Here is an 18,320-nt window from a genome sequence, read left to right on the forward strand (position 1 = left end):
AAAAGGGGCTGACACTGACTTGGTAGAGAGAGGATTAGTAGAAGACTTAGCAAACTGTTGTTCAAATATTAGCCTCTAGTACTCTCCAGAGTAATGTTCTAGCAAAAAATGAGAACTTAGGATGTAAAATTTCTGGTGTAAGATGTGCTTACACCTAAGACGAGAAGAAATATATACCATGTATTGTTCTGTGATGTCAGTAAAGCATAGGTAAAAATATGTGAAAAGGTGTTAACAGTGCTCAGAAAAAAGTATCCAGTTTTCATTTCTAATAGATTTTAAAAGTGTCCAACTTGGATTTTGCTCCTGTTAAAAATAGGAGATGCTCACTACATTAAATGACTGTTGTTAAACCTTCATCTGTCCCTTCATGGATTTTTTTTTTATTGTTTTTAGATGTATAATACAGAATACTTTCCTCACTAGTGCAAGAAGCATATATGATTGCCCACATTTGAACCAGAATTAATTTTGTTTTTGTACTTAAACATCAACTGGGTAATGCTTTGTGATAGCTATGCATTGAGATAGGATGGATGACAAGTGTTAGCAGATCATCTGTAAAATAAGAGAATGTGACAGGAAAAAGTGCAGTAGTGGTTAGATTCCCTGAGACTGATTTCCAGTTGATTGATAGGATTTTTTTGGCTTGTGACTGCTCTTTTGTCCCCTCCCAGAATAAAGCCATTTTGATTGAGAGGAGAATTTTAAAGGGGAGTCTGAGATAGAGCTTGACAAGTCTTTAGCACTATTTTAACTGACGTGACTGGGGTTATATGTAATTGTAGATGTTATTTCAGGCACCGTTAGATCAAGTCTGCATTTTTGGATGTCCAGCTTGTTTAAAAAGCGTATCTATGGTTTTTTTTAAAAGTTTAAATTAGAATCAGTCTCAGTATTTTCATCTACTTGGTAATGCTACATCTTCTTATGATTTAGCAGCAGGATATTTGAGCTATTGGAGGATTTAAGTATAGTCTGCTGAGATTGTGTGAGGAGAAGGAAAGGTACGTGTTATATTTTATTGGTGTGCTGATTGCGTTGTTGAGACCATTATATGACTGTGAGGAGACAAGATGCTGTTTTTAGACTTACATTGTAGCAGTGCAGCTTTTATGGTGTCTATGTTAGAGGCCTAGAAGTTACCAATTGGATTTTTTTTTTTCCCAAATGAAAATCAGGATAGATGCATGATACTATAGCTGTTGTTGGACACTTCTTTTTTTTTTTTTTTCTTTCCCCCTCCCCCATTCACAGATAGTTGCCTGGTAAGTGGAAGCCCATGTGTTGATTCTGGAGTCTCCAGCCTCATGAATACAAAATCTAAGCCTGCTGCCACCACTTCTTTCAACATTTCTATGGCTGAGATTCCAAGGAAGCGCAAAGGAAGTGATTCTGATAACCAGTAAGCAAATTGATTCAGTTTGTGCCTCAACATAAAGATGATAAATTCATCTGTTATTTCAATGATATGGTAACTTTCTAATCCTCTTTCTTGAAATGCCATATATGCTATGATTATTTATTATAGTTTCTTCCAAATATACATTCTTTGGCAGTCCTGAGCGTTTAAAACTGTAAAAAAAAAAAAAAATTTCTTGAATCCAGGAGATATATGTTGGATTCTGTAATGCTGATTTCTGGCCTGAAATATCTAGGTAGTGCATCTCTAATGCTGAAATTTCAATCCTAACTCATTTTTTTTTCTTTTTCACCAACTAAAGGCAAGTTTTGTTTGTAGGGAATTTTTATTAAATTTCTTGAAGTCTCACAAGTGTGCACAAGAATATCATCTTAAAGTGTGAAATAAGATTACTAGTTAAGCTCTTTGATCTAGAACTGCAGAATCAGAACTGCTTCTTCAGTGACCAGGGCAGCTATTTACTTAAATACCTAGACAGAATGTGACCTGAAAATGAGGACCTTACTGCACTAATACTCAGCCTCTTTAAGTGGGTCACCCTTTACTCCTGAGATGATACTGTCAACTCTTTTGTCCTCTTTGATAGCTGCCAAACAAGTGCTAGTTACACATATGTTTAGAAACAGAAATTGTGTATAAAAAGTGACCTATTCTAAGCTGTATTTTAAACATTTGCCAGTTACAAGTGAGGACAAGTCAGCATGTAGATTAGAGCATTACTGCTATCTCCAGACTAGCGTGGAGGAGCCACCTTTAAAAAGGGGGGGAAAGAGGGAACTTATTTGTGTTTGTGGTTATGAAAGCAGTTCTCTTTAATCTGTACTTCTTCTATATAATCCATTGATCTTCAGAATGTATCCATACTGTGGATATTGATAAAATTGTACAACTCAAAATTTCAAGTGCATCTTGTATTTCTGGAGTTTCCAGGGGTCTACATTAGTTTCTGAAAAAAATATCTCTATTGTTTTTCAGTAGCACTTGTATTTAATTTTATCTGTTAAGTAAAGATGCTGATTCATCAATAGTGTTTCCCTAAAGTCTAAATCAGTCCCTGATAATCATGAAACTTCTGTCAGAAAGAGTTTTCACGTGCTAGATGGACTGTTCAGTCGAAACAGTGTTGTTTTACAAGAACGAGTTAGTTCCTAAAAGCAGATGGTCTTGCTGAAGTACAGCATTTTAACTGAAATTTTTCTGTAACACTTTTCTGTAACTTTTTTTCATTGTTATATCAAATCGTCTTGCTGTGCTTCAAGTTTATTCAACTTACTTCATTACCTGTTCCTGCAGGGACACAGTTGAAGTTGATGGTGATCCTCAGAAAAGGTACATTTTTATAAATGAACGCATTACTATTTTCATGTCACATACTCGTTCTGTTTGGTAAGATAAGCTGTGTGTTTGTTTGCCTTAAAAAATGCTTGTATAAGGGCACAGATTTGCAGGGCACAAATTTGTACAACATGAGATGATACACATGTAGCTAATGAACAGGATAGACAGGTCCATCCATTGTTAAAATTTTCTGATATTTCTTCCAAAGATAACACTGACTTGCTTATAACGTTGCCAGACTTCACTTGTTCTGGTTGAAATTAAGATAAGAAAGGGGAAAAAAAGAAGTGTTACAGTGGAATAAGAAGGCTGGGGAGGGAAAAGGAAAATTTGATACTCATCTATGATTGGTCCATGTAAACATTTTTTGTTTGATTTTTTAACCTTGTCAATGTGCTTTTAAAAATAAACCTAACAAACATAAGCTGAAAGAATTCTATTACAGAGAAAGAATTCTATTCCAAATTCTATTACAACAAGCCATAATTAAGATTGGTTGCACAGCATTAAAAAAAAAAAAAAAAGGCATGAGAAATATACAGTACAGGAGAAGTCTTAATTATGTGGTTTATTTTTTGTAATTTCTTTTTCTGCACCCCACTATTTTACTTAGAATGTATGTTTGTTTGTGTGTAGCTATCCAGTATTCTGTTTTATCCTTCTAGTCAGTATTTGTGTGTGGCTTATTGAATAGTATTAAAATCTTTCACTGTAGAAAAATTGTTTGTTTCTTTGTAGACTTTTCCATGATGCCCATGATAGAAAAGTGTTTCAAAAATGATTCTTCTTTGCATTTAAGACCTCTGCTTCTCTCTTTAATTGGGAAGTATGTTTCATAAAATGCAGCAAAAGATTTTATTTATTTTTTTCTGAATAATCCAGATTCTATCCTTGCTTGTAAAAATTAAATACACCTGCATTACAGCCACAAGGTAGTAATTCATCCTGTGTTCATATAATCAAAGTAGTTTTAACCTAGCTATTTCTGTCAGTAGCAGCACAGCAGTTATGACAGAGGCTATACAAACCCATCAAAGACTGTGACTGATTCCTTGACTAGCAAGGTTGTTCTAGTTTCTTACCTGAATTGCACTCCTGAGAGAGGAGGGTTAGTCGGTAGGCCACATGCTTCATTGCACTTGGTCTGGCTTCCTTTATCTGTTTTCACTTTGCAGTCAGACTGTAGTCCAGTAACTGTTAAGAGTTCGTACTACATACACATCTCTGATAAAAGTTTATTAAATACATACATACATACGTATCTATATAATTAGTTATAGGTAACTCCTCTAAATCTGAAACAGCTTCACTGAAGAAAAGACCTAAGGTCATGTGAACCCAACCTACTCCTGTGTTTTGATTGATAACACTGTCTAGAAGAAGCCTATGTTCTAGCAAAATCCCAGGCTGAAGAGTTGGATCTCTGAATCTTAGGTTAATTTGGCTGTGGTGCTGCTGTATTCTCACACCACTGTCAGTTACACCACTGACAGCCGGAAGCAGCTTTCAAGATCTTCCATAAATCTCTATTCTCCAACTACTCTTCTATTTCCTGCTTCCATTTTCTCATGGGAAGCGGCAGCTGACTGATTGGCCTGTCTCCCTGCTTCCCTTCTCGTAGAACATACGTCTCTTCTGGGACCATTCTGAGGCTAGTGAGTCTCCTGTCAAATGGAGCTTGGAGTGTAGCATGAGATGGCTCCATTGCTAAATTTAAAAAGCTGAAGTACTGCTGCAGCTATATTCAGGAAAACTCATATTTGTTTTCCTTCCTTCTAAAGCAAGCAGTAGCCAATGTTAACGTGGGAACTGCTCTGAATTCCCTCTGCCAGAACAAAAATGCTTATACTAAATTTGCAAGATGGTGATTAAGCCACTTCATGACATTTTTAAAAGCTGTTGGAGAAGAATACAGTCATTTTTGGAGGGAAAAAAAAGATAATTACTCTCATTTGAATCATCATTTATATTTTTTCTGCCAAGTGCTTTTCATGATACAAGCAATTAATTTTCTTTCATTTACAATTTTATTATATGAACTCTTTCTAGTCATTACTGTATAGTAAGGGAAAATACTTAATTGTTTGCTCTCATGAGCAATTGTAGGATGATATTTTAGGCCCAATCTAAGCTAAGAGAACTGTTTTTATCTTTTCGCAGTGAGAATTTGGAAATAATCACACAATAGAGGATATCTCTTGCAAAATTAAAAAAAAAAATCAAGTTGGAGCTTTGACTAGTTGATGTTCCATTGATTCTGTTTTCCCTAGAATATAAGTAGACCTGTAATTATGAAATATCTCTATAGTATGTTCACATAATTTTGTGAACATTCAAAGTTATGTTTTGTTCTCTCTTCGTATTATACATCACTTAATAGATAATTCTTTGATTTTATTGGAGTGTAGTAATTTTCTAGAATTTCCTGTATCTTCTTGAATTCATGGGAGTAAAGAAGTGTCTAGTATTAAATATGCAATTTAAAAAGCTGTATCTTGTTTTCTCTAGGAGTGAAGATGACGAACATGTTAAAATAAAAGATTTCAGGTACTAATTTACAAGACAAGTAGATTTTGCTAGTAAATACTGAAATTCACACTAAAAAATGAGTTTGTGGATTATTTACATCAAAACTTCCAAATATTTACCAGTTTTAGCACCTTTTCCTTTATTTTTCTCTACTTTTACATTATTTGTTAGAGCCGTCTTTGGGATTTTATTTTCTACTAACTTCAGTGCAAGTTGTGTTGCAGAATAGCTCAAACATTAGCAAATACCTGAGGTTTAGAATTTTCGAGGTAAGAATTAAATGAAGTCGCTCAAGCTGTGTATAAAGGGAGCTGATGAATATAAAGAGAGACTATATGAGTTTGGGGATTGTGTCTCTTAGGTTTGTGTAAACATGGAGTTATTTGTGAAGTATTCCAAGTGAAAGTAGATGCAGCTAGAGCATGTCAAAGACTTCTTATTCTTGAAAAAATGCTTAAACAGGGAATTGTTTAGGGATTGCCACTGCGCTTTGAATTCACATTTTACCTTAATCCACATTAAAATTCATTGAAACCCAGTGTGACTGAATGCAATTGTGATTCATCCAAGTAATTATTTTAAACTATAGGCAAGCCACTTAGTAAAACTAGAGTTATTTCAGAATAAAACTTGTCTTTTCTACATGTTAGCAAAGATGTAATAGCAGATATCTACAATTCACTCTGCTGTCAAAAGTAGTCTTTTTACAGTATGTTAACTGATAATTGTGAAATATTCTTGTAGTTTAACAGAAGAAATGAATGACAAAGTTCATTCCAAAATATGTTAATCTCTACAGACTTTTTTATTTGACTCCAAAATTCATTTTTCTTTAATGAGTATTCCGTCACTATGCAAGATTCTATTTTGTGTAGTGCTTTGATAACATTCGTGTTATATTGTTGGTTTTTTCTCTCTAAAGTATTGGTTCCTTAGTTGGAAAAGTTGGAAGACATTTTGAAGGTTTGCTTAGCAGGCGTACCTCTCCAGTGTTGGTACAAGCTGATAGAGGAAATTACTTTCTTCCATTCTTTATAACTGGTGAATATCATAGAAGGCTTTTTGAATCATCCAGTCATCACTGGAATTTCTGTATCTACCTGTTCTAGGTTCCATAAGTTCTTACTGAATCTTCCCAATGTGGAATATTGGTCTGTTTGCCCATATATTTCTATCTGTCTTCCAGACATTCGCATTTCAAGGAGTATGCATAATGTATTACTGTTGCTGACTCACACAAAGAAGAAGTTGGGTGAATCTGTAGAACTGAGAATCAGCTGATGAAAGTAAATTTTTAATAAGCTTTAGGGGAGAGAGAAAAGCAGATTGTTTAGGTGAATGACCCAAATTTATTTATTTATTTGCAGGGAAAGGAATTTCTTTTTTTTTTTTTTTTTTATTTTCTTTTCCCTTCCAAAGAAAAGTAATAGATATAATAGAAGACTTTAAAATTGTACTTTATTCTTTCTCATCAGGCTAGATTTAGTGAACTTAATTACCTTTACTAACTTCTGTAACAGTATGCCTCAGAGGAAGCATTTCAGAGATGAGTTACACAAAACTTTGTCTCGCAGTTTGGTTCACTACAATTGTGTTTGGTCTCAATCAGGAAGAAAAGTTACCTTGATTTTAATTGAGTGGCCAGTTTGCCTTCTGGTTAAGGAGGAAATAGAATGAATTAAACTTCTTTTGACCTGCTGGAGGGTGTTAGGTGGAGGTAGACTAGATAGAAAGCCTAATATACTAGAAGGAATTAAAGAAGAGATGACCTAAGATGTAAGTAGATTTGTAATGTGTACTGTCATGTGCAATAAGAGGGTTTTTCTGATGAAAACTCTTCTAAGAGTGTTTGAGATCTTGGATGGAGGCTTACAGAGAGATAAAACTTGAGATATAAGGTGTGCACAGAGCTTGAAACCCTTTCTACCACCTTATCCCATGACTGAAAGGGAAGCATTCTGAAGCAGCTCTAGTGAAAATAGATGAGGCACAGCTTTTTCTTTCAGTTTCCACAGTATCTCTTATAAGCATATATAAATGTGCTGTCTGTTGCTTATGCTGTGCTATGAATAAATGCTTCTATTTGTGTCTTACCTCAACTTAAGTGACTTTTAAGGTAGATAGATAACAAGAAGATATTGCTCATCTAAAACTACAGTGAGTTTTCATAAACTGGAGTTCAAAGGCGCTTTAGCAGGTGCTTCTTGGAGCATTCTTCATTATAACAAAGCTAGTAGAATGAGTCCCTCATCTGAGCTACACAGGCCAGGTAGAAATAGCATCAGAAGGGCCAGGAGGCAGAAATGTCTTCCAGTGATTACTAATGACGTGAAATAATCTCTGAAATACAGTAAACTGTCAAGGTATTCACTTGACCCTCAAGGATCGCAAGGAGAATTTCACAGCTTTGTAAAAGTCTTCATAATCAAGTTGTTGCTTGACAGCTTTTTCTCTCAATAGTTCACATCATTATTATGACTTGCTGCTTTGTTTAAGTTAAACCAGTTCAGTTGTCAAGTATATGAAGCACAAGGAAAACTTTCAACACAGTAGTATTTTTTGTGGTATGCTCTGCTCTCAAATTAAATAGATGTGTTGGTGGAGGGGGAGATTGTTGTGCATCTTTCTGAAAATAATTCTTCTTAGAGAGGCACACAGTCAGACAGAGAAACGAAGAAGAGACAAAATGAATAATCTGATAGAAGAATTGTCTGCTATGATACCTCAGTGCAATCCCATGGCACGAAAACTAGACAAGCTTACAGTGTTACGGATGGCTGTGCAACACTTAAAATCTTTAAAAGGTGGGTTATAATAAAAAATAAAATCCTAAAAGTGCTTTTTCTAACAAGAATTATAATACATATTTTCTTTAATGATAAATAACTAATCTGTTTTATATACTTACTGAATTCAATTGAGTGTAGACTTCTACATAATCATTTCTAGATACATTTGTACTTCTTGTTCATTAGCAGTAGTATGTGATTTTGTATATTTCCCATATTTAAAAGTTTATCTCTGTAATTTGTCTATTCTTCATTTAAATTTACATACTTTTATCTTCCAAAATTTCATTTCTTGTTTTGTCTCTCTTTTTTCTGCTGTGCATTAAACAGTGCTTCAAAGTCTAATTTTTTTTCTGTGCTAAGGATATGCTTTGTAATTAAGTCAATATGTGTTCTGCAAACTCTCCATTTTCCCTCATACTTTCGACAGCAGCAGTACCTGTAGTGCTCTACCAAAACCACTAGCTGTACTGCTAATAGAGAAGCAAATTGTCTTTGTGCTCCTGTTCATTGTTTCTGTGTTTGTGATTGCATCAACTCTTTGTCCTTGCATTGAATTTCATGTTTATCTGATGACTTTGAAATATACAATATCATGAAACAAGGTGGAAAACATTAAAAAAAGAAAAAAGAAAAAAAAAGAATCCCCCCCTGCTAAAATCTGGGAAAGCTTTAAGTTGAAGGCCAAGTCATTCAAGAAATGTTGAGTAGTTTTGAAGAGTTATTTGGCGAGTGTGAGATCAGAAAAAAGTCTCCTGAACAATGGGAAACAATGTTAATGCTTACCTAAGAGAACTAATCTAAGTAATTACACTGGTAGGGAGCATAGAGAACTCACTTAAGTGGTGGGTTAACACTTGTGCAGTGTAATTTCATGAAGCAAAGCCATTCACTTAAAACTAAAGAAAGAATTGGTTTTGGACACAGACGGTCATCTTTCATCCTTTTTTTCTTTGCCTGCAAGAACGGCAGTCAAAGGGAACCTTAAAAAAAAAACTGTTTGTTTGGTAAGTGTTTGCAGTTACCAAAATACTTGCAGTGTTTAAGAATGCTTCTAGAGTATTTGCCTTTGGAGCTAGAACAATGAACATAGTGAATCAACCACACAATAGTTATGTGATTTAACTGTATAGAGTGATTTTTGGATCACTAGATAGATTGTGCTAATGAAGCCTTGTTTGTGCCCAAAAGATAATTGACAGCATAAGAATAATTCATATTCAGCAAATGTTAAGGATTCTGAAACAAACCTATAAAAATGTGTCTATGTAATCCAGTTCTCATAACACCATTTCTGTACTAGTACAGAAATTTTTTTGAGATTACTAATTTATTCTTGTGGCTACGTTTAAGAGGTCATTTTTTTGTTTTATTTAGGTGTTGGTTGCAAGTAAAATTTCTAAAATATGAACCAAGTATAACCCTGTTAAAATGTAACTTTTGCCATTGTATATAAGTCTACAAATAAGCTGTTTTGCAGGTTCCACTAGCTCCTATTCAGAAGTCCGGTATAAACCTTCATTTTTAAAGGATGATGAGCTTAGACAGTTAATCCTTAGGGTAAGTAGAAGGAAACTCTCAGTCAAGTGATGTCCTTATTAAAGCCAGCCTCTAACTTAAGTTTTTAGTTTGAAAGAGGTGGGGTTTTTTTTGTTTTTTGTTTTTTTTTTTTTTTTTTTTTTTTTTTTGTTTTTTTGTTTTTTGTTTTTTTTCCTTAAAGTAAGCATCCTAATTGCTTGGTGAGTATTGGTTGATAAACTTCGTACACTATACAGGATTTTTTTTTTTATATAAAGAGATATGGAAGATAATACATTAGTAGGGTAAACAGCAACCCTTGGGGATAGTAAATCTGTATATAAACTGCATAATTAATACGTAAAATATTTTAATGCTAATATTGAACTCTGCCTGCAAGTATAGAGAATACTTTTAATTATGTGTAAATATACTTGCTGTTGTTTGCTGTGTTTTGTTTTAAGTTTTCAAGATGTATTTTGAAGTAGAAGTAGAAATAATATCTAAAAGAACATTTTTCTTCTTGTTTTCACGCACATGTATACACCCACACTCCTTTATGCTTTCTCATTTGCAACTGTTTTCTTTTTTCTTTGCTGCAATAACAAAATTTGGCAACATCTGTAAAATGACTCTGAGTTAAGGTGTTTTACAGCTGGCCTTCTCTTTCCCGAAGCTATGTTTAGGAAACTACTTGTCTGCAGTCTAATTTGGTTCTTACAATCTTTTTAATTGCTTTTTTTGTGTGATTTATAACTTAATAAAAACATTGAGGTTTACAAGTGTATTTCCTTGCAGTAATCAATATTCATAAAATATTTTAGTTGCTTGTTTATAAAGGCTATATCTTTGTATTTTCAGGCTGCAGATGGATTCCTGTTTGTGGTTGGATGCAACAGAGGAAAAATTCTGTTTGTTTCAGAATCAGTTTGCAAAATACTTAATTATGATCAGGTGGCTGTAATTGAGGTTTTGTTTTTATTTTGAATTTTTTTCTACTTATAAACTTTTAAACATTCTGATTTTTTTGTGTTTTATTAAGAAACAGTCCTTCTGCATCGTTTCTTTGAATCCCTTTGATTTAACCTTTTCTTAAGAGTAAGGCTGTATTTCCTGGAATGAAGCATTTGCAAGTACAGTCAGTGTTCCTGATCTGACTGACAACGCCAGATTGCAATTGATCATCCTTAAGGACAGTGCTAGTCTGAGGGGACTAGTTGTCCCATTTCTACCTCTAAGAAATTTTCTCTCCACCACCACCCCCCTTTAAATTCAGGGAAATTAGTATTTCGGCTATGCAAGTTAAAGCTCACCTTGGTAATGACTTTATACTCAGATTTCCCAATATCTCCTGATCCACAGTAACTATCCATGTATATACCCTTAACCTGAAGGAAAAGAGATAATGTGAGTTAGCTTAACCTGAAAAGAGAGGTACTGTAAATTACTTTGTGCTAGGTCACACTTAACATCATGGACAATTACCACAAATAATCAAGGCATAGTAACTTGTTTGTGTATCTAAGATTTCCATTTCAAAAGCAAAGACAGTTGCATGATTCTGTCTATCTACTTTTATAAGTTAGAAATCATGGGCTGCATGTTTTAATCATTTTTTAAATTTTTTTGAATTAAAAAAGTGGAATGAATCATCTTATATGGGAAGAAGCATAAAGCAGGTTTTTGTGGGGAATCTCAGAACTTGTTGAGAGGATCTTAAAAGTGCCTTTCAGAGACTCTCCCATCAGTCCTGTCTGCTTCCAGACCCATAAGATCATTGCTGTTCCAGCCATAGAGGCAAAAAAGACTAGATTCAGGGGAAATGACTGACAGGGGAAATGACTCATTGCTGTTCCAGCCATAGAGGCAAAAAAGACTAGATTCAGGGGAAATGACTGACTTAAACCATGGACTTATTAGCTTATATGGGAATCATTTCTGGCTATAAATCCCATTGTCATTCGAATATATTTTGACAAAACTGCTACTAGCCTTTCTCAGTGGCATTCAGCATTTTGCATTTGCATTTGGGTTAGATGGGGACTGGGCAAATGGAAAAGGATGTATGTTTGTTCTGCTATCTTAGAACCTTTTCCCATTAGAAGCTTAGCCCATTTCTGACTCTAGTTTATTGGAGAGGTGCTTCCTTTATGCAGGGAACACACAGCAAGTGGCAAGGGTCTAAGATGAGTTGTAGTTTGGATCTAGAATAGTGCTTAACAGAGCAGCTGCCTTCTGTCCAGTGATCTGACCTGCTTTGGTGAAGATAAGCAATATCAAAAAGCCCCCAACCAAACAACAAAAAAACCCCTCACCAACCCCACAAAGCTAGCTCACTTCTGTGAGAATTTCCTCCTGTTTCAAAAGAATGTAGTGGTGCCTGAAGTTCAGCAGACTGATTATTTTGACTGGATCAGCAGAGGCTGTTGGAATTGCCAGTCAGCAGGTTGAGAGCTTCCCAGACAGAGAAATCCCTGTAAGTATCCCCTCCTAAGGAGTGCTGAAGTGCACAGACCCCTGTGTAGCTTCCAAAGAGCTTCTGGCTCGCTAATGCCATTTTGTCCAACCAAATTAAAGCACAAGTCATTCAGCAGCTGTAAATACTTATTCTCAGAACAAAATCTGTGAGGGTGCGTGGTTTGCACTTAACCTTCTTTGGTTCTGGAATCACGTTTGATGATCAAGAATCACATTAAGTAAATAACTAAAGCATACATAATCAGTAAGTACTTTGTATTCTGTAGTACTGACAGTTTTCCAATATCTGACTAGATCCAGTGTTTTTCAAAGGGAAGTTGTCAATTACATTTTTACTACCATATTTTTCTGAAAATATTATTATACAGTGGTAAATTAAAAGCAAGTCAAAATATTGAAATTAGAATACTATGGTATTTGAAAGATTTCTTTTAAAAATAGCATAAGTTTGTGTTACTGAGATGACTAATATATATGGTGTTCTATTCTAGAACACTGTGGTTATTAGTCCTTTTTCTCTATTTTTTTTTTAATAGGCCAGTTTAATTGGACAAAGTTTGTTTGATTACTTGCATCCAAAAGATGTCGCCAAAGTTAAGGAGCAACTTTCCTCTTCAGATGTTTCTCCGAGGGAAAAGCTCATAGATGGCAAAAGTAAGTCATATTTATGAATATACTGAGATTTTTTTTAACAGATGTTAATAAATTCAGTTATTATGGATGGCATATTCATGTATTCATATGTACAAACTTGAGATACAGCTTCTAAGAACCAAACATACTTGAATGCTTATCTGCTGCTTAGAGTGTGCTTACAATTTAGAAGCTAGCCCAGTAAAGAACTTACTTTAGGTAATAAGAATGATAGAAATTTTCATTGTTAAACATTTACCAAGATATGGTCTGATGTTTTTCCTACCAGGCATACTACTTTTTTTTCTTGTATTTGATAGGTCTTGTCAGTACAAAAGACCTGATGTAGTCGAACATGGGATAAAATACTTCAATATCAAGAATCACTGTCTTCTCTGAAAATGCTAAGTGTCAATCCTAATTTAACCAAACCTTACTTTGTTTACAGTTATTACTAATATGGAAAGCATTATGTACTGTGCAGTCAATCACTATTTTATAGCTGTTTTTTATAAAACATCTTTGCAGTTCTTCCCTGTACCAAATAGGAGTTGAAAGTTTATAAAGTATATGTATTAAAATAAAATTCATACTATCAAGTAAGACATTAAAATAATTTGATCTTTTTAATTTTGGAATCCATGTGACAGTCACATTTTCTTTCCCTATTTAAGTTGTTAGACTGATTTCACAATTAATTTTAAGTACAGAATATAGACAACTAAGCAGTAAGAAGAATGTACTAGAAACTGAAATGAAAATAGTCTGAAGATTTTGTTGGGGTTATGGGGTTTTTTGTTGTTGTTGTTTCTTTTTTAAACTACTCTTACTAAACTTTTGTAAGCTGGCTTGCAAGTACACACAGATTTTCAAGCTGGACCAGCTCGACTGAATTCTGGTGCTCGACGTTCTTTCTTCTGTCGGATAAAATGTAGTAAGACCTCAGTCAAAGAAGAAAAGGAATGCTTGCCCAACCCGAAGAAGAAAGGTATTCAAACAGTATAGATGCAGTGGGGAACTTTCTGTCATGAAATTTTGTATATTTAAGTTTTGAGTGAGTAGTTATCAGTGACTTCACAAAATAGTTGTAGAGAAGTGTGAGTATGTACTGGAGACATGTATTGAAAAACAGTCTAATTGTATTCTTTCTCCTCCTTACTCACTCCTGAAAACTGGGGGGAGGAACCTGTGGTAAGTGGCTGTGTTTAGGAGCACATAGTCTGTTCCAGTCAAATTTTAGAAGTCTAAGGGAAAGTTGAAAGCACTGGAGCCGATCAGAAGAATGAGATTAACTTATGTCTTGAAGATAACTCTAAGAATAAGGCCTGCAAAAGCTACTGTTTTGGAGGAAAAAAAAAGCAAGTAAAAAAATTTTTGTTTTTCCTGGGCTACTTTTACTGTTGTGTATATTTGCAAAGTATGAATTTTCTTCTTTTGCGTATAATAAAGTTAGTTAATCAGTGTAATTCCATTTACTTTTCCAGTAATTTTAATTTAGTTCATATTTTGGCATGCGTGTACAGCACTGAATTCTTTTTGAGCTTTCAGTGGATGAATTTTCCTTTTTAGACCTAATTACTAGCTCTTTTTTAACACCTTAATATTGATATTTGCAGAAGTGCTGAAATTGACATTAAAAAAAATCTTGCTACTATTTTTAATGTAACATGTTATTACTGATAAATACCATTCAAGAGTAAATTTTTAAAAAGATCTGACGTTGTAAGGAAATAGAATTCTAACTCTCTTGATGTGCCAACTGACTTGGTGAGATAAAAATTTAACTTTTATAAATGTGTTTCAGGAAGGCAGCGTTGATGGAAGAGTATCTTGCCAGTCTGTGACAAAGTCACTGTTTCCATAGCTGATAGAGTAGATGCAGTTAAATTTATGGAAAGCATAGTTTGTTCAGAATATGGATATCAAGAATCTTTTGGTAATTTTTGGAAGGATAACGATGTAAGACAGTATATCATCTCTACTCTTGGGAATATATGAGAGTATTTGCATGGTATAGGTCTACCAGCTGCAGGAGTGAGTGACAGTGTATCTTATAATGTAGGGACTTTACTTTTTTCATATTTGTGGTCCCAGAAAATTGAAAAATCCAGAAGCCTGACATAAATAGGTTTTGTGTTGCTCTTCCTCCATTCTTCCCAGAAGTTTCTTTTAGCAGCTGCAGTAAGAATATGTTATGGTCATAGTGTTTGCAAGACAAATGGTTGAACTGGAAGCTATGGGGAGAGTCTCTCTAGTTTGTCTGAATTCGTAATACATGTGAAACCATAGAAAGAGAAAGTGATCTGTGTATTACCAGACTGTTGGCTTGCTTTCTCTTCTGTGAGAATGTGTTTGAACTGACAATACCTGTAACTATACAGAAGTGCTCTCTCCAGGTAAGCTAAAATTTAGTACAAAATTAATTAATTAAATGCTCTGTAAAATTACTTACAGCATTTTGCATTTGTACCTTGTTGTAGGTAATTATAAAATCAAAATGCTAATCTTATGGTGAAAATAATCCAGAAATATAAATTTCATTTTGAGCCATAACTGCTTGTTTCATTTTTTTACTAGATCACAGAAAGTACTGTACCATTCACTGTACTGGATATATGAAGAACTGGTCTCCTAATGAGGTGGGAGTGGAAGAAGAAAATGATGTAGAAAAAGACAGTAGTAATTTTAACTGTCTTGTTGCAATTGGGAGGTTACACCCTTATGTTGTTCCACAAAGGTGTGGAGAGATAAAAGTCAAAGCAACAGAATTTGTTACACGATTTGCCATGGATGGAAAATTTGTTTATGTAGATCAGCGGTAAGCGTTTTGTTCTTTAATAGGGGAATGCAGATGACATCAGTAGCTGGGTTTCTAGTATTTTCTGTCACAAAGAACTGTTTTTTGAGCAGGATAGAATTTCTAGATGTTCTGTGCAAAGAGTGGTGCCTCCTAAAACTGCGGATAGTTGGGCTTTTTTCTTGTTATACATAAAACATGGTGTAGAATAGGTATATTGTCCTATAGGAAAAGGCAGGCTACCAAGATTAAAATATAAGTCATAAAATGCATTCATGTTTGTTTTTTTGTTAAAGAAACATCTCATGTTAGAGCTGCATATCTATATGTATGATTTATATTTGTATGCAAGTAATTAAGACTTAATCAAAAATTACTGCTTCTTAGAATCTTATTATTTGGAACAAATGCATTATGTCTAAATGAGATACCAAATTATTTCATTAGAAGTGAAAGCAAAGTTAATATTTTCTGAACTTCTCTAAAACAAACTCTTACCTGTGGTATATATTATATTGCCACTTCTTATTTTGGATTTGATTAATGTCACTAGAAAGTTTTTATTGCTTGTAATAATTTTATTTCATTTAAAAGCATCAGTTTAAATCTATTCCTTAAAGTAGCAGAGCAAAATTCAACTATTAAATTTTTTTAATCATTCATTACCTGTGACCAGTGCCCTTATTAGCTAGCCAGAAGATCTAATAACCATATGTACTTTGTTTGCATTAAAATTGTGTATGCAAGTGGTGTGCATGATTAAACGCTGTTATTTTATCTTCTAATTGCCATTTATTTAAAGATTTTTATATCCTGTATTATTCATTGCAAATGGATCCAAGGTAAACTGCAGTCAATCTATCTTGTTTTAGAGCTGTACTAGTGCTGTATCTTTCCCCAAACATGAACACAACATCTGGTTTTTTTCTTCTGCTTTATCTGATATTGAAGAAAACAAGCTTTGCAGTTGTTTGAATCCGCTGTAGTTCATGTTTTTATTTCTAACAGTGCAACAGCAATTTTAGGGTATCTGCCACAAGAGCTTCTAGGAACTTCTTGTTACGAGTACTGCCATCAAGATGATCACAATCATCTAGCTGAAAAACATAAAGAAGGTACAGAATGATTGGTCATCACAGACTGCATAGAACTACATGTAACTGCTGTGTGAAAACAGTACAAATCAAAAACTCAGAAGCTGGGAATTAATAAAAGTAAACAGTTTTAACATTGGCCCTTTCTGCTTCTACATTAAGACATGCCCACTAGAGCCTCTGATTGAACCAATGAGAAGCTTCTGTTGTCTTGGATCTTGGTGCAGTGCATTAGTCACAAAGAAATATCATTAATGCTTCTTTCAGCCCTCTGCTTCAATTCTTCTTTATAAGAATGAAGATGGAGTCTTGAAGAGCAAATGTGCCTAATCATATTATTAAAGACACCGATTATAAAAGTTCACCAAATCGGAAGTCTTCTTACCAGTAGTTTTCAGAAACTCAGTACATGGGCTCTAGTTTAATGATATTACCGAAAATGCAGTTTGATTTCATTAGGGGTCCTGTCTTTTTTCTTTCGTTGTTTGATTTTTATTTCTACCTATAGAACACTTTTTCTTATGTTATAAAACATTTTTTTAGACTTAACTCTATTCTCCTAAGTATAAATACTGTAGTTATACCTTTTCTTTCTTATCTAGTATTGCAGAATAAAGAAAAAATATTTACGAATTCCTACAAGTTTAGAGCAAAAGATGGGACTTTCGTTACTTTAAAGAGTCAGTGGTTTAGTTTCATGAATCCGTGGACCAAAGAGTTGGAGTACATTGTGTCAAACAACACTGTGGTATTGTAAGTAATTCATGATATGGATCTCCATGTTAATTTTTGTCTTGATTACAATTAGCAGTAGAATTAGTAGTAGAACGCAGCCTGTTTTAAGAAGCAGACCAAGACTAGAAAAGTGCATAAAGTGGTAGAGTGGCAGGACAAAAAGGACAGAATCTCCAAATTGGTTGCAAGTGAGGAGTCTATGAAACAGTAAATTAATTGTTGGACTTTGTATTTCATTCTTTTGTTATTTTTTCATTGTCTGTGCCTGACAGTGGAGATGTAATTTAAATTTTTCAAAAGATACTGTGGGTCTTGACCAATGACTGGAGTTTTTTTGGCAAAGTAGACAGGTATATTTTATTTCCATTAAACCAAGTTGTCAAGGAGTCTTTCCCTCATCTTGTAGTCGGTTCATTCAACATGGTCCACTTATTTTGTCCATGACCTTTTTTCCTGAGAAGATGGCGCAGAGCAGTTGAAGCAGTCAGTGCTGCCCCAACAGCCAAATGCCACATATGCCTGCCCTGGAGATCTAGGCATCTGCAGCTGTCTAGAGGCGGGAGGTGGGCAGCAACTAGTGGCAGAAGGAGCAGTTCTTCTAGTTAAGGTTGTTTCTAGTTAACTGCTCTACCTCCTAGAAGGCAAAGTGGCAGCGTTATTGTCTTGTGAGGGAACACAGACAGCTATATTAGCCTGTTTTATTGAGAATAAGTGGAAATAAATAGTTCACCCAGTGCTTCAGAAACAATAGTGCAAAGGATTGAACATTAAAATATTTGAGGAATATTTTATTTTATTATTAGTTTGGGGGAGTTGGGTTTAACACTATTTGAGGTAATGATTCAAATCAAACACAACTATGCTTCATTTTGCCTTTGACAAAGTTGCTGAGTTTTTGTTTGTTTGTTTAAATCTCAGAGGTCACAATGAGTCAGCTGAAGAACTGGTCCCCAGTGGTTCCCAGTCTGCAGAAGGCAAGTGTCGTT

General features: G+C 34.4%; 1 protein-coding gene across 1 annotated transcript in view; it reads left to right on the forward strand.

The window, feature by feature from the left end:
- Window positions 1-18,320, forward strand: part of BMAL2 (basic helix-loop-helix ARNT like 2) — a 34,282-nt gene that overhangs the window by 6,729 nt on the left and 9,233 nt on the right. Inside the window, exons 2-13 of the mRNA XM_062592085.1 lie at window positions 1,258-1,405; window positions 2,717-2,752; window positions 5,270-5,308; window positions 7,937-8,094; window positions 9,560-9,639; window positions 10,459-10,551; window positions 12,612-12,729; window positions 13,553-13,696; window positions 15,286-15,526; window positions 16,514-16,620; window positions 17,202-17,352; window positions 18,253-18,308. Coding sequence (XP_062448069.1) covers window positions 1,258-1,405; window positions 2,717-2,752; window positions 5,270-5,308; window positions 7,937-8,094; window positions 9,560-9,639; window positions 10,459-10,551; window positions 12,612-12,729; window positions 13,553-13,696; window positions 15,286-15,526; window positions 16,514-16,620; window positions 17,202-17,352; window positions 18,253-18,308 — 1,371 coding nt within the window. The remainder of the gene's footprint in view (window positions 1-1,257; window positions 1,406-2,716; window positions 2,753-5,269; window positions 5,309-7,936; window positions 8,095-9,559; window positions 9,640-10,458; window positions 10,552-12,611; window positions 12,730-13,552; window positions 13,697-15,285; window positions 15,527-16,513; window positions 16,621-17,201; window positions 17,353-18,252; window positions 18,309-18,320) is intronic.

Source organism: Rhea pennata, chromosome 1 (genome assembly GCF_028389875.1).
Source record: "Rhea pennata isolate bPtePen1 chromosome 1, bPtePen1.pri, whole genome shotgun sequence".
Lineage (NCBI taxonomy): Eukaryota > Metazoa > Chordata > Aves > Rheiformes > Rheidae > Rhea > Rhea pennata.